Raw genomic sequence first — 23825 nt, forward strand, 5'->3', positions numbered from 1 at the left:
CCCTCCCTAGGAGGTACTGTTGTACAGATTTTATATGTGTGTGTATCACTTTTTGTAATTGCTCTCTGTATGCAATACTTGATACTAACACAAGGGAGGAGCAGGTCTTCCGGCCTCTTATAGGGGTCAAAGCTGTTAGATAATTAAAAATTCCACCTGTCCTAACAGCTCATAGGGGCAGGAATACCCCAGTTGTGCTGCTGTTTGGGCTAAGGGAAAACAGATTAACATTCATAATCTTTCTTTTCTGTTGAGGTGCCCATACTTTTGCATCGGTCAAATTTTGGTTTAATGCATATTGCACATTTTCTGTTAGTACAATAAACCTCATTTCAATCCTGAAATATTACTGTGTCCATCAGTTATTAGATATATCAAACTGAAATGGCTGCTGCAAACACCAAAATATTTAGAACTAAAAATGATTAAGATTAATAGGGGTGCCCAAACTTTTTCATAGGACTGTATGTCCTCTGGTCTATTTATCTGCATGACCATAGCAGCATCTAGTTGAGTCAAGTGATAGTTTGTTGCAGAGGGCGTCTTTAGTTCATCAATAGAGGGTCCATCTGTGATTATGTTGCAACAGGCTTTCTAATACAACTCAACATTCATTGAATTGGTTTACAGCTGCGAGATAAGTAGCAGCTACGGTGTTACTGCGTTTTTTGCATCAATGTAATGGGCTATAAGTCATCTCTTTGCCATTTGAAATACAGCCAGCCGTTGGTGCAATATTAGTCATCTCTCCTAGGGCAAACTGGGGAATACCAAAGATTTGGGATCCCAGGTATATGTTGCTTTTGGGTTTTGGAGGTCTTTTTGGAATGGGAATGGTAGAATAGCATGTCATTCCGAACATCAACCAAAAAAAGACACCAATAAACTATCTGGAGAGAATATTTTAGTAAATTTAATATATGTATACCCAGGATATACATTTTTTTAACGCATATCAATAAAAATTAATGATTTTAACTTTTTTTCCACATGGAGGAAAATGGTGAAGAATTTGGGGTGGAATTTTCCACGCTGAAAAAAAAAGCCTCCCATTGATTTCAATGGATTCTGCTAGCTTTTTTTTCCAATAGTGGAATTTTCCACTAGCGGGAAAAAAAAAAAGCTAGCAGAAACTATTGAAATCAATGGGAGGCTTTTAAAAAAAAAATATATAAAGAATACTATAATAATAAATAAATATAAAATAAAATATAAATATATAATAAAAATAATATATATAAAGAATACTTTCCGTACCCACTGTACATGTACGTGATTAGGCATGAGGAGGTGTATGGAAAGTGCTCAGGAGCTGGCGTTACAGCAGGGCTGCCGAACACTTCCCATTCATTTCTATGGGAGCCGGCATGCGAGCGCTCCCCATAGAAATGAATGGGCTGCTTCTTTCACTGCAAGCAGTCCCATTGAAGTGAATGGGAAGTGCCGGCGTATACGGCAAGATCTGCTCATGCCGAGCCGTACACGCCGGCACTTCCCAATCACTTCAATGGGACTGCTCGCAGTGAAAGAAGCAGCCCATTCATTTCTATGGGGAGCGCTCGTATGCCGGCTCCCATAGAAATGAATGAAGCTGCTTTATACGCCGCTTATTCTGAACGTGTTTTAAGTTCAGAATAAGCTTCAGTATACGTAGTGTGAATGCCCCCTAACAGCTATGATCGGTGCTGAAACCGATTGCAGCTATTATCACTTAATATGCCATGGTTAAACACGACCGCAGCATCTAAAGTGCGCAGGCGCCATCTTTAACCAGTTGCTACCCTCCGGAACGTCATTTGAGGTTGGCAATTGGTTGCTAAGACAGTTTGGTATGTATGACTTTTTGATTACTTTTAATGCTATTTTTATGAGGAAGAGAGGTGACCAAAATTCTCTGACGCTAGGTTCACACTAGCGTTCGGCTCTCCGTTCTGAGCTTTCCGTCTTCTGCCGGCAGAAGACGGAAAGCTATCAGACCGGGTCCGGCCGTGAGCGGTGGTGAGCGTTTTATGCTCTCCGCCGCGAAACCGTTTTTTTTAAAACCGGACACAGAGCAGCATGTCCGACTCTGTGTCCGATTTTTAAAAAAAACGGTTTCGCGGCGGAGAGCATAAAACACTCACCACCGCTCACGGCCGGACATCTTTCAAACCCATTCAAATGAATGGGTATGAAAGAGTCCTGCAGGTTTCCGTATCCTACCTCTGTTTTGTGCAGAAAACGGAAACCTGCAGAACGGAGACCGGGCGCAGATGTGAACGAGCCCTATTTTGGATATTGCAGCAAATACCCTTCTGCATGGACTCCCGGCAAACACCCTCGCCCCCCTCTAGTCCACCTTAAACTGTGCTGCTCGCTTAATCCACCTCACCCCCCGATCTTCATCGGCTGCTCCCCTCTGCCAGTCCCTCCACTGGTTACCCATAGCCCAGCGAATTGAGTTCAAGCTACTAACGCTAACATACAAAGCCATCCACAACCTGTCCCCTCCATATATCTCTGACCTCATCTCCCGCTACCTGCCCACACGTAACCTCAGATCCTCCAACGACCTCCTACTCCGCTCTGCCCTCATCCGCTCCTCACACAACCGTCTCCAAGACTTCTCCTGTGCATCCCCCATACTCTGGAACTCCTTACCACGACACATAAGACTGACCCCCACAATCACAGGCTTCAAGAAGGCCCTGAAGACTCACCTATTCAGGAAGGCCTACAACCTCCAATAACACTAGCACCGCACTGCCATCTGTAAGTCTCCCCCTCTCCTTCTGTCTCTATCCCCCTTCCCTCATAGATTGTAAGCCCTTGCGGGCAGGGCCCTCTACCCCACTGTGCCAGCCGATCACTGTTAGTATGATATGTACCTGTATATTTTGTGTATTGTATGTAACCCCCAAATGTAAAGCACCATGGAATTAATGGTGCTATATAAATAATAATAATAATAAAAATATTCTTTTGCAGTGTCCACTAGTTTTGGATAGTGTGGACTTAACGCACATAATGACACCTTACGTGATTGTTTACATTATGTATGTTTTAAATTAAAATGTGGGGATTTTTTGAACTGTAATTTTTATTGAAAGGATTTTTATAAAATACAATATAACAAAAGAGTTGAAAACATAAAAAACAAGAACGTGAAGCAATGCACATACCGTCAAGTAGACTGGGAATGTATACACATCACAAAAAACCTGAGAGTGGAAATGTGGGGGTGGGGGAGGAAGGGAAGGGGAAGGAGTCAGAGACCATTCAAAATACAGTATGCGTCCCAAGATGACCATATAGCCTGGAACGCTTTAACAGTATGTTTAAGTGTGGCCGTCAAGTTCTCCATACTACGGACATCCTTAACTCGGGCTACAAGATCAGAACCAGAGGGAGGAGAGGAACTCTTCCATCGCAGAGCGATGACAGTTTTGAGATAAAGAAATAATTTAGAGGTGTGCTTACCCAGATGAGCAGGGGGGAGATTGAGGAGATAGATGAGGGGGTCTAAAGGGACACCTTGAATAAATAGAGCGTCTGTAAGGGACTTGACCTCCAGCCAGAAAGGATGGATCCCTGAACAGTCCCAAAAAATATGAAACAGAGTACCCACTCCTGCCTGGCAACGCCAACACAGGGAAGAGATCTCCCGGAACGTAACACAGGTGGATGATTTAGCTGCACGGGACCAGATTTGCCATTGGTTCGGGGAGATCTGCCTGTTCAAGGCCCCAGACCACTTCTCCATATATTTATGCGATATTGGGCCCTGCCGTCCAGAGGAGGAGAGGATACCATAAATACCAGAGATAAGGCCAGCAGTAGAGGTGCCCGAACGACATAGTTTTTCAAAGACAGTCGGTGGGGACACCTTCAGAGAGCCGAACTGGGTAAAAACAAAATGGACAATCTGCTGGTAATGCAACCATTCAGTGGTGGGTAGATGCAGTTCTGAAACAAAATACTCAAAGGGCCTAAGCACCAACGTCAGCGGGTCTATTAAGTCAGCGACATGGAAAAGGCCTAGCCTACTCCATGGTCGCACCAAAGCTGACGTAAGTCCATCTGGTAGGAGGGGGTTGTACCAAAAGGAAATCATGGACGAACACTGGGAGGCCAGGGGAAAGATTTTAGAGCAGGTAATCCAAATGGCCCTAGTTAAGCGTATAGGACCCAAAAGGGGAATGGATGGAAGGGGGAGGAACGGGACCACAGAAACGCATTGGGATGTATCGGAGCCAACCAGAGTTTCTCTATCTCAACCCATTTGGTATAGGCCTGCGGGGCTGTCCAAAATGGCAGGCAGCGCAAGTGAGCAGCCCAATAATAATGCAATATGTGTGGTACCGCCAATCCCACCTCCTCCCTACCAGATAGCATCACCAAATGAGGTATGCGGGGACGCTTGCCATTCCAAATCAACTTAAAGATGGATTTTTGAAGGGAGCGCAATTCAGAGTGAGGGACTGCGACCGGAAGAGTTTCAAAATAGTAAAGGAGCTTTGGGAGGAGGGACATTTTGACCGCATTAATACAACCTATAAGCGAAATATGGAGGGGGCGCCATTTGTCCAAGAGGCTTCTCAGTTCATTAAATAGGCTAGGGTAATTAACTGAATAGAGGGTGGAGTAAGAAGAGGAAAGCTGGATCCCAAGATATCGGAGAGAGCATTCCCGCCATTGAAAGTCAAAGTTGGAACGAAACTGTTGTAAATCAGCAGTAGGAATATTAAGGGGGAAGGCTTCAGTTTTGGTGGGGTTAACTTTATAAACGGAGAAATCTCCATAAATCTTAAGGACCTGGAGAAGGTTGGGGAGAGAAATATGGGGATTTGTAAGGGTTAGGAGGACATCATCAGCAAACAAACTAATTTTAAAGGATTTATCTCTAACCAAAATACCCGAAATATCAGGTTTTAACCGAATCTGGGTAGCCAAGAGCTCAATGCATAAGGCAAAAATAAGAGGTGATAAAGGACAACCTTGCCGAGTCCCATTACGAATGGGAAACGGAGCAGAGACTGAGTTAGGGAGTTTCACCAACACCGAGGGGCAAGAATAGAGCCCCTCAATAGCGATGAGAAAGGCCCCAGACAAACCGAAGCTAAAATATGTTTTTTTTTACTTTTTATTTTTCCTGTTCTGCAAGGGGACTTGAGCCTGGGATCTGCTAATCCCCAGTGCAATGTACTGCAATACATTATATTTCAGAACATTACACACAGGCTCCCAATGTGTAATAGGGAAAGGCAGTCAGGAGGCCTAAGCTCAGTGTCCTAGCTGTCATGGGAATCCCTCAGACCTAGAGATCTCATTGTGGGGGGTCCGAGGGGTGGCAGGTGACTGTGATCTTGTCGCTGAACCACCTAGTTGTCAACTGTGTCTTGGCTGTATTACACAGACCTAGAAGTATTCCTACAGGAAGACTGCATGGTGAATACCATAAAAAACAAAATCTGGAAGAAAACTGTAATTGTCATCTTTTTTTTCAGATTCCCAATATGGTGCCATTGTGTAGTACATTATGAATATTAAATTAGTTTGTACATTATGAAGAACAATTTGCCACCCATAACTTATGCTATCCTAATGATACCCAAAGGGTGCTGTATATGTGAGAAAGGACCTTTCATGTTCTCTAACAATGTGCATGTTATATAGTCATGCTCAACTATTTGCCATGCTTTATATGTATTTGCCAAAAACAAGGGGTACAGGTGACACACAGAAAGCAGCAAATCGTATATGCTTACCATGGCTCAGACTTGAAGAGTCTTTCATAACTTCTAATATTGTGTGTGTCATATGATGATCTGTCAGCTTTCACAATATCTGCCCCAGTTTCAGAATTCTGTTAGTTTCAGTACTAATATCACTGCACCTCTCAGCGGCATTATAGTCTTGTACTTTGGGGAAAAGGTGTTCCTCACCGCCCAACAATGACGCTGAGCTGTGAGGCCAAGCTCTCTGACAGTGCAGTGCTATTAGGAACAAAGCTAGGAACTAATATCACTGTGACCAGGACAGATACTGGCAAAACTGAGAGTGTACTAAATTCAGTGCACTGTCGGATATGCAGCAGTATAGAACATGAACGATATTAGAGGACATGAAAGGTCCTCTGCAAGGGTGATTTTTGGTCAGGATTTTGAGGCCGTATCCAAAAAGACGGCTCCCATTGAAATCAATGAGATCCGCTCAGGAGTTTTTTCTGGGAGCAGTTTATTCCAGATCCTGGAAAAAAAAAAAAAAGCGAGGTGCTCATTCTTCAGGCTGTTTCACCTCACGATTCGGCCTGAAGACACTCCCCTCCTCTGGACTGGGCCCATTCATTGGGCCTAATCCGGAGTGGAGTGCGCGGCTGGATGCCGATACAGTGCACTGGCTTCAGTTGCGGCTACCTGGCTTTTGGACCGGAATCTGAGGAGGCCTCCGCCTCAGGTTCCAGTCCAAAAAAAACCAGTCTGAACCATTTTAACCGTGCACAGACTGCAGCAGTTTTCTATATGCCATCTGTGCTTACCCTTGTTCTCGGCCAACACAAATGAAGCACAGCAATTATAGGTAATGGCAAGAAGTACAGACAAACTAATAGTGTGGAACAGAGGTTGCAAGTCACATGAGTTTAATGGCATTAAGGCTATGTACAGACACAAGATGAAAAGAAGACTTTACAATTTTCAGTTTAGAAATACTTCCTAAGCTCATCCGCCTCTGCTTCCATCTCTTCCTCAGATCGCCACTTCTCTGATGCTGCCAGTTCTTCTTTGTCATGGTCTTGCAAAACTTCATAAATTGTGTCATTCTTTTGAAAATCCCCTTTTCTCCTGGGTAAAATGTGCACATGAACATGAGGAACAGTCTGGCCTGCCTCTGGACCATCTTGGATTGAGATGGTTAGGGAAGTGCCACCAAAATGTTTCTCCACCACATTAGATACTCTTTGTACTGTCCTAAAGAGGTCACTTATTTCTTCAGGCATCAAGTCTTTAAACCGTTTTACAGATCTTATTGGACAAACTAGCACATGCCCGGGTACCACTGGTTTCCTATTCACAAGGGCAAAAGACAATTCTGTCCTTAAGAAAGTAACTGTTGGCTTAATGAGATGTTTACCAAACCACAAAGACATGGTAGAAAAACCCACTAGAAATGATATTTATAATGTGATGCGGTAGGCAAGAATTTAAAGAACACTTTATATCTTAACAACTTACCAAATAATAATCTGTTAAATGGTAACTCAGGCTTTTCTGAACATAGGGAACTATAACTTTGAACTGTAAATTTGATTATTTCTGGTTTTAATACACAAACTGAAATAAAACTTTGATGCTTTGAAATCTTGAAAAACTGTCTTATATGATGTCACATAAAATCAAAGTCCAAGCTTTAATTCCAAAACCTGATACTGAACCAGAATGAATAGTAGCAGCTTCACACTGAAATTAAAAAAAAAAAAAAAAAAAAAAAAAGTTAGAAAGTTTATTCATTTAAGGAGAAAAGTTACACCTGCACTGTGGTAATACACAAACTACCAAGATTAGATTATAGCTGTGAGTCTGTCAAGCCCCAAAAGCCTCCCAAAACAACAACAGTGCCATGTAGGGGCCCTTAGGCTGCTCTTACAGGACCATAATGTAAGTTCGCAATTGAGGGTTTTCAATTGTAAACAGAGTCGGGATAAGGACATTTAATATATGAGATAAGGACATTTATTATATGTCCTTATCTCTACTCTGTTTACAATTTTCTACTTTTAATCCCCTTATCTGTCCACTAGGGGACGGACAGATAAGGGGATTAACCCCTTCCCGCCGATGGCATTTTTTGATTTTCGTTTTTCGTTTTTGACTCCCCTCCTTCAAAATCCCATAACTTTTTTATTTCTCCGCTCCCAGAGCCATATGAGGTCTTAATTTTTGCGGGACAAATTTTTCTTCATGATGCTACCATTAATTATTCTATATAATGTACTGGGAAGCAGGAAAAAAATTCAGAATGGGGTGGATTTGAAGAAAAAAATGCATTTCTGCGACTTTCTTACGGGCTTTGGTTTTACGGTGTTCACTGTGCAGCCAAAATGACATGTCCCCTGTATTCTGTGTTTCGGTACGATTCCGGGGATACCAAATTTATATGGTTTTATTTACATTTTGACCCCTAAAAAAAATTCCAAAACGGTGTTAAAAATTTTTTTTTCTAAAAGTCGCCATATTCCGACGGCCGTAACTTTTTTTATACGTAAGTGTACGGGGATGCATAGGGCGTCTTTTTTTGCAGGGCCGGGTGTACTTTTTAGTTCTACCATTTTCGGGAAATGTTATTGCTTTGATCACTTTTTATTCAAATTTTTATCAGAATCAAAACAGTGAAAAAACGGCGGTTTGGCACTTTCGATTATTTTTCCTGCTACGGCGTTTACCGAACAGGAAAAATATTTTTATAGATTTGTAGAGCGGGCGATTTCGGACGCGGGGATACCTAACATGTATATGTTTCACAGTTTTTAACTACTTTTATATGTGTTCTAGGGAAAGGGGGGTGATTTGAACTTTTAATTCTTTTTATATTTTTTTTATATTTTTTTAACTTTTTTTTTTTTTTCTGCATTTATTAGACCCCCTAGGGGTGTTGAACGCCAGGGGGTCTGATCACTAATGCAATGCATTACAATGCTAATGCATTGCAATGCATTGCAAAAAAGCATCCTTTCTTTTGCAGGCTGCATTGACCAGCCTGCAAAAGAGAGGATTTGCAGACAAGCCTGGCAGCCTGTACAAGGCTCCCGGCTGTCATGGCAACGGGACGTCAGCCCTGAAGCATGCTCCAGGAGCCAGCGATCCCGGCCAAAATGGCAGCGCCCATGCGCCGCCGGGAAAATGGCGCCTCCGGCGCCTTTGATCGCGGCGCCAGAGGGGTTAATGCCTCCGATCAGTCCGGGGACCGATCGGAGGCATTAGAGCCGGTTGTCTACTGCTTAAAGCAGTCGGGAAGGGGTTAACAGCGTTTGCTATGGGGGCGTTCACACTACCGTCGGTGTCCGACATGTAGTGTCCGCTCCTAGTGTCTGCTCAAAATCTGTCACGAACATTAGGAGCGGACACTAGCTGTGTCCGTGACACCGGTCATTCATCTCAATGGGCATCGGGTGCGTTCTTTTGCACTCCGTGCCTGTCCTTCCCTGTCCGCAAGTGAAGATGTCCGACTTCTCAAGCGGACAGAAAAACCCTCCCCCCTCCCTCTCATCTCTGCCCCCAGTCTAGAAATTCCCCCCTCCCTCCATCTCTGCCCCCAGTATTGACATTCCCCCTCCCTCCATCTCTGCCCCCAATCAGCGCCGCACCTCCCATGAGGCGACCTGAAGCGAGCGCTTCAGGCGGCGCTATGTCAGGACCCCAGGGAGGGCGGCATTTTTGATTATCTAAGCCAGTCCAGGACAAGCTGTCCTGGACTGGCTTAGCACCGAGCGATGGTTTGGGGAGGCTACTGAAGCAGCGCTGCAGCAGCAGCCTCCCCTCACGCTCAGGCAGGGAGCAGGTCTTCTCCGTGCCTGCTCTCTGCCTGCGAAAGGCGCTAAGCCCCGCCCCTTCACTCTGCCACGCCCCCTTCGCTCCGCCACACCCCCTACGCTCTGCCCCCTCCTCCCGGGGTGGGGGCGGCTTTCGGTAGTTCGCTTCGGGCGGCGAAAGCGGTAGGTTCACCCCTGCCCCCATATTGACATTCCCCCCTCAATCTATCTCTGCCCCCAGTATTGACATTCCCCCTCCATCTCTGCCCCCAGCATTGACATTCCTGCCTCCCTCCATCTCTGCCCCCAGCATTGACATTCCCCCCTCCCTCCATCTCTGCCCCAGGATTGACATTCCCCCCTTCCTCCATCTCTGCCCTCAGTATTGACATTCCACCCTCCCTCCATCTCTGCCCCCAGCATTGACATTCCCACCTCCCTCCATCTATCTCTGCCCCCAGCATTGACATTCCCACCTCCCTCCATCTATCTCTGCCCCCAGCATTGACATTCCCCCCTTCCTCCATCTCTGCCCTCAGTATTGACATTCCCCCCTCCCTCCATCTCTGCCCCCAGGATTGACATTCCCCCCTCCCTCCATCTCTGCCCCCAGCATTGACATTCCTCCCTCCCTCCATCTCTGCCCCCAGCATTGACATTCCTCCCTCCCTCCATCTCTGCCCCCAGCATTGACATTCCTCCCTCCCTCCATCTCTGCCCCCAGCATTGACATTCCCCCCTCCCTCCATCTCTGCCCCCAGCATTGACATTCCCCCCCCCTCCATCTCTGCCCCCAGCATTGACATTCCCCCCTCCCTCCATCTCTGCCCCCAGTATAACATTCCCCCTCCATCTCTGCCACAGTATAACGTTCCCCTTCCATCTCTGCCTCTAGATTACTGAGACACACAAACACACTCTCTACCCTGCATCTCACATCCCCCTCCTTCCCCTCTCAGTACCTTAGGACACACACCACAGGTCGTCATCTTCTTGCACCGTCCTGCTGGCACTAAGACACACCTCCCTAGTCAAGCTATGCGGGTCTGACTGAATCAGTCAGGGGGCCGAATATGGCCTGCGGGTGGTACATTGCCCAGGTCTGGTCTAAGGCCTGGTTCACATCTGTCTTGGTAATCTGTTCAGGGGAGTCCACATGGGGACCCCCCCGAACGGACTACTGAACACATTGGTAAGCGGTGTGCAGTGAAAGCACACAGACCCCATAGACTATAATGGGGTCTGTGTGCTTTCTGCACGGTCTCCGCTCAAGTCATGTGGACAGGAAAGTAGATCGTGAACTACTTTTTTCACCCCATGTTCTGTGTGGAGACTGTGCGGAAACACACAGACCCCATTATAGTCTATGGGGTCCGTGTCATTTCACTGCACACTGCTTACCAATGAGTGTCTTGTTTTTAAAGAGGACCTTTCATCAGATCGGGTACATGCAGTTTTATATACTGCTGGAAAGCTGACAGTGCGCTGAATTCAGCGCACTATCGGCTTTCCCGATCTGTGCCCAGTGTAAAGCGCGATCGGTCCCGGTTTCGTAGGGCTTTACAGTCAGAAGGGCGTTTCTGACAGTTAGCCAGGGACGCCCTTCTGCCCAGCAGCGCCTATTGCGCTGTGCTCTAAGACTGGGAAGGAACGCCTCCCTCCCCTCCTGATAACACTAGTCTATGGACGAGCTGTGTGAGCAGAGGGAGGGGGGAGTTCCTCCCCGCTCACACTGTACAGCGCGATAGGCGCTGCTGGGCAGAAGGGCCTCCCTGGCTGTCAGAAACGCCCTTCTGACACTAAAGCGCTACGGTACCGATAGCGCTTTACACCGGGCACAGATCGGGAAAGCCGATAGTGCGCTGAATTCAGCGCACTGTCAGCTTTCCAGCAGTATATAAAACTGCATGTCCCCGATCTGAAGAAAGGTCCTCTTTAAACTAAGGAAGGATAAAGCTATGCATGCAGGACTGTTTCATCTGCCAATTTCTGTCAGACATTATAACGGAGTCTACTTCAGGTATTCCAATAGAAAAGTGAATGCTGCCTTAGGCCGGGTGCACACGGATTATTCTGGCTCGTGATTTGGTACGTAGACGCCGCGGGATCTTTTGCGGGCCGTATACGCTCCCATTGTTTTCAATGGGAGCCGGTACCATATATGCAGAGCTATTTTGTGGCCGCCGCGTATACGGTACCGGCTCCCATTGAAAACAATGGGAGCGTATACGGCCCGCAAAAGATCCCGCGGCGTCTACGTACCAAACCACGAGCCAGAATACTCCATGTGCACCCGGCCTTAGGGTCCATTCACACAGTGAAAAATAGTGAGGAATTTGGTGTGGAATTTCAGCGCTGAAAAAAAGGCCTCTCATTTCTAGGAGAAAAAAGGACTCACTGAAGTCAATGGGAGGCTTTTATTCAGCACTGAAATTTCTCACCAAATTCCTAACCATTTTCCTCCATGTGAATGGACTCTTAGATAAATATGGGTTGTTCAGTCAGTAACTATTCCTCTCAAACCCCATACACATTGCCAGACAACAGTAGCAGCTGAGAACGGTAGAGGTTGGAGTTCAGTTCACACCTACACCAAAGTCTTAGTTTCTCTCCACAGAAACCTGTATGGCGGACCTTTCTTTCTGACGGTTTCAATATAACAATGGCGGACACTATTATGTATGGCGTACCTTTCTCTCTGACGGTTTCAGTATAACAATGGCGGACACTATTGTAGTCTATGGCGGTCTGCCGGTGTCCATGGGTAACTGCTCTTTTGGTGGTAGGGTTTTTCTGTCATTCGGGACCCGTCAAACCTGAACTACCTGAACTATAGAGATCCCATCGCAGTGACTCTGCCCTGAACGTGTCTGACTTCTCTGTATCCTGACATCTGCCGCTGCACACTGGATCCTTAGCCAGCCCAGCTGAAAACCCGGCTATCACCTTGATTTTTAGAAGCTCATTTTTTCAAGACAAACCAGTCAGACACGAACCACAGAACCGAAGCTTCACGCACACGAGCCTCACCTCCACTGAACCTGACAACGACTGCCGGAAGCAGAGGCACCGATCTCATAGCGAGGCTTGGAATGCAGCCCCCCTAGAACCCGGAAGTCATGAGAGATGACTTGTATTGCAGATGCCATCAAAAGTAATGGAGGAAGCGAAAGAGAATCAAATCCTGGCAGTGTCTGATTTACAGTCCGTCATGAACTCCATTCTGTCGTACAACAACTTAGTTCATGCTGTGTCTGGAGCGGTAGTAAGTGAAGTCTTTAGGTTTGAGTGATAAGATGTGGATATTTATTGGAGGGGGGTTTAAACTTTTCTGTACAGAACAGACGATCTTCAAGACACACCTGTAGTGAACGGTGAAGATTGCAGCCTGTCATTTCAGTGCAAGTGACTGTACTATACAGCTATAAGTAGGAAACTCAGGTCATGTTCAGATAAGGCAAATCTGACATGTAGAGGATGGATCTGTGGCAGAAAAACTTTGCAAAGTCTTATTCAAAGTGCAGGTGAAGGAATTACAAAAACCATGTCCAAATACACGAATGGGAATTTATTATCCTAGCTGCACCAATTTTCTGGCACAGATGGGCGACAATGTGGTGCATCTTTGGTGCAAAACTAAGGCTAGATTCACACTACTGTTGGGTTTCTGTACTTTGGGTCCACATCGGGACCTGAAAGATAGATATCTTATCCGCTTTAAAAAGCAGTGACCTGTGATCTATAAATTCCGAAGAGGGAAAAGTCATTTTTGCTGGACGTTTCTCTCCGTTGATTTAAGCGTAATTTTTGATAGAGAACAGCAAACGTTAGTGTGAACCTAGCGTAAACTTACAATACTCAATTGTATATCTTTGGCCCAGACATTATTGCTCTGTCATTCCGTGTCTAGCAGTTGTCACCTCCTTCCTGTCCATCCACATCCTAAAACTCAACCTGGATAAAACAATGTCATCCTTACCCAACCTCCTGTAGCCCCCCTTCCTGACCCATCAGTAACAGTTGATGGCTCCAGTCTCACAAGTCTGATACCTCAGGATAACCGTTGACTTTGCCCTGCCACACATTTAAACTCTTACTACTTCTTGGCACCAAAAACATCTTCAAAAACATCTTTCATATCTGCTCATTCCTCACTGGAGTCCATACTCTTATCACCTCCAGTCTAAACTACTGAAACATCCTTCTCTGTGGCCTCCCAGCTAATTATTATAACAAAAAGTAAACCAGATGTTTCTCACCGCTTGAACCAAAAAATCTTCTATTTATGGACAGCTACCAGTCAGATGCACAGAGAAAACTCAATGGACTCTCAAGAATGAGTAATTTGTAAGCAAAAAATAACAATAAAATTCCAGCATCATGAAAAATAAAATATAACCTTTAATCCACGTTCTAAAAGAAGGAGGTAAAACATCCACAATGTCAAGGATCCAAGAAAAAAGTTAGCTACGCGCTTTGGGGTAAAAGCTGTAACTAAACCATTACTCAGGTGAGTAAAGGGTTAGTTACTGCTTTTCCCCTGAAACGCATAGCTAACTCATTTCTTGGATCCTTGACATTGTGGATGTTTTAACCTTCTTTTAAAACATGGATTAAAGGTTTTATTTTATTTATTTTTCATGATGCTGGAGTTTTATTTTTATTTTTCGATTATAAGCTAATTATTATGCAGTTCCCAAGCTGTAGATTAATGTTGGCTGAACATACTGCTTTCAAGAAGTTCAGCTGACCATTTAAGTTGGTTGGATTCCCTCCAATGGCAAACAATTGGAAAGATGAGGATCAAGCACCTGGTTTTAACCCTTTCCCGCTCTGTGCTGTACTATTAAGTCGTGCTGAGCATATAAATAATGCTCAGTTCCACGCTGAGTATGGCGCTGTAATGCCACAAGTAATGGAGTTGTACTATCAGCATTACTTCTGGCTCTCAGCTGTGTTACACAGCTGAGACCAGCCGCCAGAATCAGATTAACCCCCTGGATGTTTTGCTCAATAGCGATCACATCATCCAGGGGTTTCAGGGGCAAGATTTCAACCACCACCAACCTCCCCGTTGCCCCTCAGACCATCCTGCAATGAAATCAATAATACAATCACGCGTTCTCAGTTGTTTTGCATGGCAGCCAGGACTGTAGTACATTGCACTGGGGATGTGTGATCAAGTCCCCTTGTGGGACGTGTAAAAAAAATAACAATGACCGGGCCGATTTTCGTTTTTTCATTTCCATTTATCCCTTCCCAAATTTTAAGAGCGATAACTTTAGCATTTTTCAGTTCACAGTCACATGATGACTTATTGTTTGCAAAACAAATTGTACTTTGTAATGGTACTAGTCAATATCCTGTACAATGTTCTGGGAAGATGGAAAAAAATTCAGAAAGAGATGGAATTAGAAAAAAAACTCATTTGCACCAATTTCATATGGGTTTGATTTTTACAGTGTTCAGTGTGGGGTAAAAATGGCATGTTACCCGTATTCTGTGGGTCAGTATGATCATGGAGTTACCAAATTTATATAGTATTTGTAATCTCTTGATGCCTTTTGCAAAATGATAAAAACAATTTTTAATTTATATTCACTTTTTTTTCGAGGCAAAGTATTGACAAATTGCCATTTGGCTATTTTGATTTTTTTTTGCCCCGCTACTTCATTCACCATATGGGATAAATATTCTAATAGTTTGGGCATTTTTTAACATGGGCATACCTAAAGTGTTTGTGTTTGTTTATTTATTTTTCTATGTGATCTAGAGAAAGGGGGGGGGGTTGATATAATCTTTGTGATATATATATATATATATATATATATTTATTTTAAATCTTTTACTTTTATGTTCAAACCCTTAGGCTGAGTTCACACGCAGTTTTTGGGTCATGATTTTAAGGTCGAATTTGCCTCAAAATCCTGACCAAAAAGAAAGGATTGCAGCCTCTCCGCCTGGAAACCATTTTTTCTTTTGCATGTACAACTTTGTGTCTGTGCAAAGTTGTAGAGGCTGCATACAGACATTGGTGGTTTGCTTTAAAAACCCATTCAAGTGAATGGGTTTAAAAGTTGACCACCAGCAAGCCATCAATATATCAATAAAATATAACAATAAAAATAATCAAAAAGTCAATGAAAGTGCAAATAAAAGTGCATCTCATCACACAAAGAATAAGCCCTCACATAGCTATATCGACAGAAAAATAAAAAAGTTAAGAATTTTGAAGGCAGGGAAGGAAAATATGAAAAAAGTCACCGAGCATTAATGAACAAACTACCCTGCGTCCTGAGGCTATGGCCCCACATTGCGGAAACGCAGCTTTTTTTGTTGCAGATTTTGTGGCATTTTTTGAGCCAAAGTCAAGAATGGCTACAAATGAAACGGGAAATATATAGTAAGCTCTTATACTTCTACCTTCGTCTCAATCCACTTCTGGCTTTGGCTCAAAAAAAACACAAAAAAATCTGCAACAAAAAAAGCTGCATTTCTGCAATGTGGGGCTTTAGCCTTAAAGGGTTAAGTATGCTTGATACTTTATCATATAAGCTGATTGGCCCCCAAACCTGTTGAAAGTTTTAAAAGATGCATTCATAAATTTTAATAGCCATCCATTTAGCTGATCTCTAAACAGGCATTTGTTTGCACTGAGATCAGTGGGGTCAATTGTTTTAATTTTCAGTCCTAACGTTCAATTACACTTTGAAAAGTTTGACTGTAAAATATACTTGTATGCCTTTTAATTCCTGCAATTCTTTTCATAGGGTAGCATGACTGCTATGTCGATCTTCTATCCATTAGACACTGCCCGGCTCAGATTGCAAGGTAATGTATAAAGTCATTATGTGTGGATTTTGCCAGGCCTCACTATTTCTTGTCAAGCCTATCTTGTACTTAACCCCTTAAGGACACAGCCTAAAACCACCACCTTATTTTTCAAATCTTGTAAAAAAAAGAGAAAGAGACACTGAGCAATACTATATTGTAGATCAGTTTAGGAAATGAAAGCAAATAGAGAGATATAAACCAGACCAGTTGGCTTCTCATCTTTGGGTGTTGTAGGTCACAACAATAATAACGTGTACGGGCAATACGGTGGCTCAGTGGTTAGCACTGCAGCCTTGCAGCACTGGAGTCCTGAGTTCGAATCCGGCCAAGGGTAAAACATCTGTAAGGAGTTTGTATGTTCTCCCCATGTTGTGTGGATTTCCTCCCTTTCTCCAAAGACATACTGATAGGGAAAAATGTACATTCTGAGCCCTATATGGGGCTCACAATTTACATAAAAAAACCAAAAAAACAATAATGTGTGTAAATCAACCAAAGGCAAGAGTGGCAGCGGTGATCACTAAGTAACATTGGTGGACTGGGCAGTAGCAGGTTGAAGGAGAGCCACAAAGGCGCAAAGGGAAAACAGCGCTCACTGGTCCAGACCCAATTTGACAATCGAAGAGTTTCACTCAGACTCTTTATTGATACAACATCACAACGCATTTTAGGCTCTAAACAGCCCTTTCTCAAGTGCAAATAACTGAGCCAGTCAGGCCAGATGCGTGCACTTGAGAAATGGCTGTTTAGAGCCCAAATGCGTTGTGCTGTTGTATCAATAAAGAGTCTGAGTGAAACCCTTTGGATGTCTCTTTGTGTCTGGACCAGTGAGTGCAGTTTTCCCTTCGAGCCCTTGTGATCCTCTTTCAACCTATTTTTCATATCTGACAGGTATCACTGCAGTAATAATTTTGAAGCACTTTTTTGTTACACATTGTACTTCATATTGGTGGAAACATTTGGGCGATATGTTTTTTATTTAACTATGAAAAAAAGGAAATCTTGGAGAAAAAGGCTATTTTCAAAATATTTAAAATCATCTGCCTTTCACGAAAATGGTTATACTACCCAAATTACTTAATAAATCTAATTTATCATGTCTCTGCTTTATGTTGGCATCAAACCTTAAACACTCTTTATTTTTTTCATCGATTTTACAAATTTTCAAGAATTTTTCCAAAACCCATTTTTCAAGGGACTATTACCTTTGTAAATCACCCCATTCTCAAAGCTGAACTCCTGAAATAATTTAAAACAGGAATGAAAACAAAACAGTAGTGAAATTTACACCCTTCAAGTTCTGTCACTTACACAATACAGGGCATTTAGTTCTAGAGTCACAAGGGGGTTAAAGGAGTTTTTTTTTTTGTTATTTGTTCAATGCTCAAAGCAAAAATTAGGGGAGAAAGAGGGCAGCCCTGTCTGGTGCCATTACGAATAGGAAAGGAGGGCGAGGAGGCATGGAGGAGTTTAACCACCGCCGAGGGTGGGAGTAGAGTGCCTGAATTGCTGAGAAGAAGGGCCCAGAAAACCCAAGGGCCCTCAGTCTGGCTTGCATGAAAGATCAGTCAAGATGGTCAAAGGCCTTCTCGGCGTCCGGGCTTAAAAGGAGAGCCGGGATAGAGTAATAGTTGACTACCTCCACCAAGTCCACGGTCCTTCTGGTGTTATCAAAGCCCTGAGGGCAGAGGACGAAATCCACCTGGTCCTTGTGGACGAGGAGAGAGGGAGCCAAGCATTCAGTCTGTTAGCCAAAAGTTTAGTGAAGAGTTTTAGGTCCGTATTTAACAAAGCTATTGGGCGATAATTAGCACAGTCCTGGGGATCCTTACCGCAGCCATATATCTTATGTGCATTTTAGCTCTTTATTAATATAACGCATTTTAGCCTTAAAGGGGTTGTCCCAACTCAAGGATCCTATCTATACTGGTAGCTTATGTAAATTGAAGCCTTTTTCTAAATATATTACTTTAGAAATTCTGCTTTGTTTGCCTTTAATGTGACCTTATTCCCCTATTGTTTACACAGCGTTGCTATAACCACAGACCTGGGAGATAGGACAAGTGACCTCACTCACTCAGTGCTGGCAGGACAATCCGTTCAGCTAATTGCACTTTCTGATAAAGCCTGGTCTGTTTTCTCTCTATGTAAACGCGCAGATAACATGGAGTCTGTTCTGTACAAGAATCTGCAGAATAGCTGACCTGCAGAAGTGTTGTTTGTCCCATTCAGCAGGAGGAAAGGGGGAGGGAGGAAAATACAGGAAGTGAAAAGCAGACACTGTATACAGCGTAGCTGAAAGGCTGAGATCAGAGAACCCCTTTAAAACAGTAATATATTTTAATCTCTCTGTAAGTTTTCATAACTTCTTAATTTTTATTTCAATGTAGCTGTACAAGACATTGTACTTTGTGGGTACATTTTTTATTTTTTTATCAATATTATTACTTTTTGTTTTTGGGAGGTGAGATCAACAGAAAACATCATTTCTGGCATCTGAATTGTAAATTATTAATTAAATAGACAGAAAGGAGTTTATATTTAATTGAATGCTCCTAAGAGAATATTTTTAGTATAAAAACAATTACATACAATACATACAATTTGTCTTTTTTTTTATTTTTTATTTACCATAGTGGATGAAAAAAGGAAGTCTCGTAGCACGCCAGCTGTATTGATGGAAATTATTAAAGAAGAAGGACTGTAAGTAAAAACACATTTTGGGCTCAGCTAGTCCGATAGCTTCTGTTTCTAAAAGAGATATAATGGTTATATCAGATCTTTATTTAAACTGATAACAGTGAATCCTGGTACATCCCTTCAACTTATAATTGGGTCTGTTACAGATTCAGCATTTTTGACAACTATGTATCACTGAGGGGTAATTACTCAAAGAAAATGTATTCACTGAAGGACCTCGGACCTGATTGCAAGCACGGCTGGACTATTCCTAGCATCCTAGCCATTAATGTTTTAGCAGAGAAAATAAAGTTCTGCTCCCAGCATATTCCCCAGCATATTCCCTGAGGGGAATATGCTGGGAGCAGAACTTTATTTTCTCTGCTAAAACATTAATGGCTAGGATGCTAGGAATAGTCCAGCCGTGCTTGCAATCAGGTCCGAGCTAAAACTAAGCTACTGACTATACAAGTTTAACCCCTGCTTGTATCTAGGGGTGTGTAGTGGTGCAACAGGGATAGTGGAGGCAATTATCAATAGTATGGCCCTTACTACATGGACATACCTCTAATCTACCTACCCCTGAGCACCATGAGTATACAGGTTGTGGGTGATTTTAGAATCCTATTTTAAACATCATTTTTGACAACTAGTATAGCTGAATAATTGAATTAATGATTGTTTGGACTTGAAAAAAAAAATAATAATAATTTTTTGGGGGGGATTTTCAAAAGTTTAGCCCAAAATAGGGAAAGAGATAGGGTTAGGCAAGTATGACCCAAATTAAAATTACCGTATTTTTCGGACTATAAGACGCACTTTTTTTCCCCCACATTTGGGGGGAAAAGAACGGTGCGTCTTATAATCCGAATGTGGCGCCTGGCATCCGCTGTAATAGAGAGGCGGGTGCCGGCAAGGGATAGATGCAGGTGCCGGGGCCTGAGACATCGCTGCGCTCCTCTGCCCTGCATGAAGCCAGCAGCGGGAGGAGTGATGCTATTCCGCTCCTCCGTCCCCCGGCCGCTGGCTTCATGCAGGGCAGAGGAGCGTAGCGATGTCTCAGGCCCCGGCACCTGTGCCGGCGTCTATCCCTCGCCGGCATCCGCCTCTCTAGTGCAGCGGATGCCGGGTCTGTAGTCTGTATTGGCGGCCCTTTCTCCCCCGGGGCCGGTCCCCACCGGCCCCGTACCTGTAAAGTTGCAGGCCTGCAGGAGCCGACCTGTTCGGGTGACAGCCGGGAGCCTAATGAAGGCTCCCAGGCCTGTCACTGCTATATTAGTATTGCGGCTGGGTCTATGACCAGCCGTAATACTAATAGACAGAATGTCCCATAGACGGCAATACAGTTGTATTGCCGTCTATGGGACTTGCAATCAAGCGACCGCAGGTTCAAGCCCCCGGGGAGGAATAAAATAGTAAAGAAAAAAAAAAAGCTTTAAAAATATATAATAAAAAATTTAATAAATAAAAGTTCTACATCACCTCCTTTCCCTAGAATATATATAACAGTAGAAAATCATATATCATAAACCGCCGGGTTTTTTTTCAATACAAGGTGATCTAAGCAATAGATATTCCCCAAAATGGTATAACTAAAAAGTACATCTGGCCCCGCAAAAAAAAAAAACACTCTATGCGTCCCCGTACAGCTGCAGGGTCACCTGTCAATGTGGCCTTGCAGCTGTTGCAAAACTACAACTCCCATATATTAAATATTTTACCATTTTTTGCTTCAAAATTTTTTTTCCCTATTTTCCTCCTCTAAACTCTAGGTGCGTCTTATAGTCCAATACGGTAATTAACTAACTTAATCAATTAATTGAACAATTTACCTTCATTACAATTAATCAATTCGGGTTTCGGTTCGTCACCTATCAGCAATCCTGATTGCATAGCGTACAGTTAGTGACATATCTTTTAGCCAATGGCAGTGATACAATGTGTGTCTCTTATGACACAGGCTGGGCACAACGTATTGGGAACTGAAATGTTATCTCTGGAAAAAATTACAATTTTAACTTTTCACTATCAACTGTGCTTTCATTTCTGGAAATTAAATTTAGTTATACAGAAGCTAAAGAATAGGTTATGTCATGTATATCCCAAATAAAAAGATCCCAAAACCAAATAATTATCAGCAGAGAGTTGATAAAATCGAGCCCCAATAAAAATAATATATGGAACAGTCTTAACACAATCCTAATATATATTCTGGTTCAAGGTATTGATAGTAGGGAAGGGTAGGCCTCTCACCGTATTGTTAACCCTATAATCAGCTGGGACTAGGGGATGACCTGTTTGGGACTTGCAAAGATACCCTTTGTTGGATTGAACTGTGAGCTCCATATATATCCCCTGAGAAGTATCAATATAATCTATATATGGGACATAACATGTTGGGAGGAGTAGCTTAATTTTGTTAGGGTGTTATAGGGAGAGTATCTTGGGGATTGGCCTTTTTAGGGCAGTAGCAATTTTGGGTGAGTATAGGGTTAACAATAGGCCTGCCATTCCCTACTAAAAATTCCTGCTTGGATCGGAACCCATGCCTATTCCTGAAATTCTCTTCCTGTGATCCATATTAGGATTGTGGTAAGACTGTTCCATATATCCTTTTTTATTGGGGTTTGATTTTATACACAGTAGTATTAAAATTAGGCTAAATAAGGCCTCAAATATGAATGGTGCTCTTTCATGTCTGAGCCCTGTTCTATTTCCAGGCAAAAAATTAGGGCCCCGTGTCAAGTGTTTCTAAAATCAGGAAACTTCATAAAAACTGAAGAGCTGATTTTCAAAGTGCCATAAACTGGACATATATATATCAAACACTGAAGTAGCATTTATCTAGAAAAATTTTTATTTTAATTTGCAGTATCCGCTGAGCATTTCTTTTTTAAAACCATCTATCTCTGGAGTCAAAATGATCACTATACCCATAGGTAAATATTTTGAGGAGTACAGTTTCCAAAATAAGGTCACTTTTTGTTACTTCCCATTGCACTGGCACCTTATGGGGTATTTCCATACTCTGGAGAAAAAAAGCATATCAAAATGTAGGGTGTTTTTTCTGCTTTAATCCCTTCCCTTCTAAGGCATTTTTTGATTTTTGTTTTTGACTCCCTCCCTTCCAAACCCCACAACTTTTTTTTTTTTTTTTTTCATTTTTCCTTTCACTGAGCCATATGAGGGCTTAATGTTTGCTAGACAAATTGTTCTTCAAAGTCATATCATTTATTATTCTGTACCATCTATAAGAATTATTAATACAATTAACTAATAATTAATTATTAGAAGCTTGAAAAAAAAACTGTTATGGGGTAGAATTGGAGAAAAAGTGCATTTGCGCGACATTTCTTACAAGCTTAATTTTTACAGCATTCTCAATGGTACAATTGTGGTACAATTCCTGATACCAAGCTTAGATAGTTTTATTTAAATTTTAACCCCTTAATAAAAATTCCAAAACTCTCCAAAAAAATTTTTTCTTAAAGTTGCCATATTCTAACACTCATAACTGGTTTTACATTTCCATGGACAGAGATGCATAGGGTGTTTTTTTTTTTTGGGGGGGGGGGCAGACTTAATTTTTAGTTATACCGTTTTGGGGAATTTTTGTTATTACTTTGATCACTTTTTATTAAAATTTTAGTAAACAGTAAAAAAAAAAAAAAATTCAGTTCAGCACTTTCGATTTAGTTTTTTTTGCCAGATATTGCATTAACCACACAGGAAAACATTTTTATAAGTTTGTAGACCGGACATTTTCAGATACAAGGATACATATTGTGTGTCTGTTTCACAGTAATTTTTTCATTTTATATGTATTCTAGGTAAAGGGAGATGATTTTAACTTTTAGTTTTTTGTTTTTTTTTAATCATTTTTATTTTTTACTATTTTATTAGCCCCATATGGGCTATTGTTTTAATTTGGAGGGTATTCTGATCGTGGACATTAGCTCCCACTTCTTGAGTGGTGTATTTTACAAAATGGGGCCATTTGGGAGGGGGCATTGTACTGGTACTTTAGCGGATTGGGAAATGAGACATGCCAACTGAAGACAATTCCAGAAAAATCGGCTCTTTCCTTTGGTGCGCTGCCGTTTGCACATGTGGAGTAATTTTGTGCTCAGGAGAAATTTCATAACAAATTGTGTTATGCATTTTCTCCTTTAGCCCCTTGTGAAGGTGTACATTTATAGGACTAAATGAACATATTATTGAAGGGGGGAAAAAAAAAAAATGAAGTGTCTAAATTTCACCTCCATATTGTTTTACTTCCCATGAAACACTTAAAGAGTTAACAAAGTTTACAAATGCTGTTTAGAATTATTTTTGGGGTACAGTTTTGAAAATAGATAATTTTTGTGGGGGTGTTTCTAATATATAGGCCTTTAAAATCCCCTTCAGAACTGAAGAAGGCCCTAAAAAATAGGTTTCGGAAGTTTTCTTGTATGCCTTCTAACATCCAATAGAAATTGAAGGATGATTAAAGATTATGCCAACATAAGTCAGGGATACAATACATAATATTTATTATTTAATTTGGGTGGTATGACTATATGCTATGTGTTCAAAAAAAAAAAAAGCAGAGCATTTCACATTTTGAAAATTTCGAATTTTTCTAAATTTCCACTAAATGTCATTTTTTTTAAAATAAATAAATGCAAACGATATCAAGCTAGCAGAAATAGGAACCAATTGAAGTCAATGGGAGGCTTTTTTCAGCACTGAAATTCCACACCAAATTCCTCACCATTTTCCTCCATGGGAATGGACCCTTGCTGTACATAAATTGGTATAAAGCCCA

At 42.4% G+C, this 23825-nt stretch overlaps 2 protein-coding genes across 3 annotated transcripts in view; one reads left to right on the forward strand and one right to left on the reverse strand.

Annotated features, from left to right (window-relative positions):
• Positions 1 to 6595: 6595 nt before the first annotated feature.
• Positions 6596 to 12551, reverse strand: FHIT (fragile histidine triad diadenosine triphosphatase). Of its 2 annotated transcripts, none has more exons than XM_075287700.1 (2): positions 12536 to 12551; positions 6596 to 7436 (listed from the first exon to the last, which is right to left on the reverse strand). In XM_075287700.1, the coding sequence occupies exon 2, from the start codon at positions 7124 to 7126 to the stop codon at positions 6680 to 6682; it is 447 nt and encodes a 148-aa protein (XP_075143801.1). In that variant the 5' UTR covers positions 7127 to 7436; positions 12536 to 12551; the 3' UTR covers positions 6596 to 6679. The 2 variants fall into 2 exon arrangements, with proteins under 2 accessions (XP_075143801.1, XP_075143800.1); XM_075287699.1 differs by having other exon boundaries at positions 12196 to 12540.
• Positions 12552 to 12636: 85 nt separating this feature from the next.
• The window catches only part of SLC25A17 (solute carrier family 25 member 17), a 45035-nt gene continuing 33846 nt past the window's right edge, over positions 12637 to 23825 (forward strand). The window contains exons 1-3 of the mRNA XM_075286358.1: positions 12637 to 12770; positions 16276 to 16336; positions 18976 to 19042. Of these exons, the coding sequence (XP_075142459.1) occupies positions 12648 to 12770; positions 16276 to 16336; positions 18976 to 19042 (251 nt within the window). The 5' untranslated portion in view covers positions 12637 to 12647. The remainder of the gene's footprint in view (positions 12771 to 16275; positions 16337 to 18975; positions 19043 to 23825) is intronic.

The sequence above is a fragment of the Leptodactylus fuscus genome, chromosome 9 (genome assembly GCF_031893055.1).
Source record: "Leptodactylus fuscus isolate aLepFus1 chromosome 9, aLepFus1.hap2, whole genome shotgun sequence".
Lineage (NCBI taxonomy): Eukaryota > Metazoa > Chordata > Amphibia > Anura > Leptodactylidae > Leptodactylus > Leptodactylus fuscus.

What these genes read in the sequence shown, in the direction of transcription:
- FHIT (XM_075287700.1), bottom strand. Translation starts at nt 7,126, where the DNA reads ATGTCTTTGTGGTTTGGTAAACATCTCATTAAGCCAACAGTTACTTTC.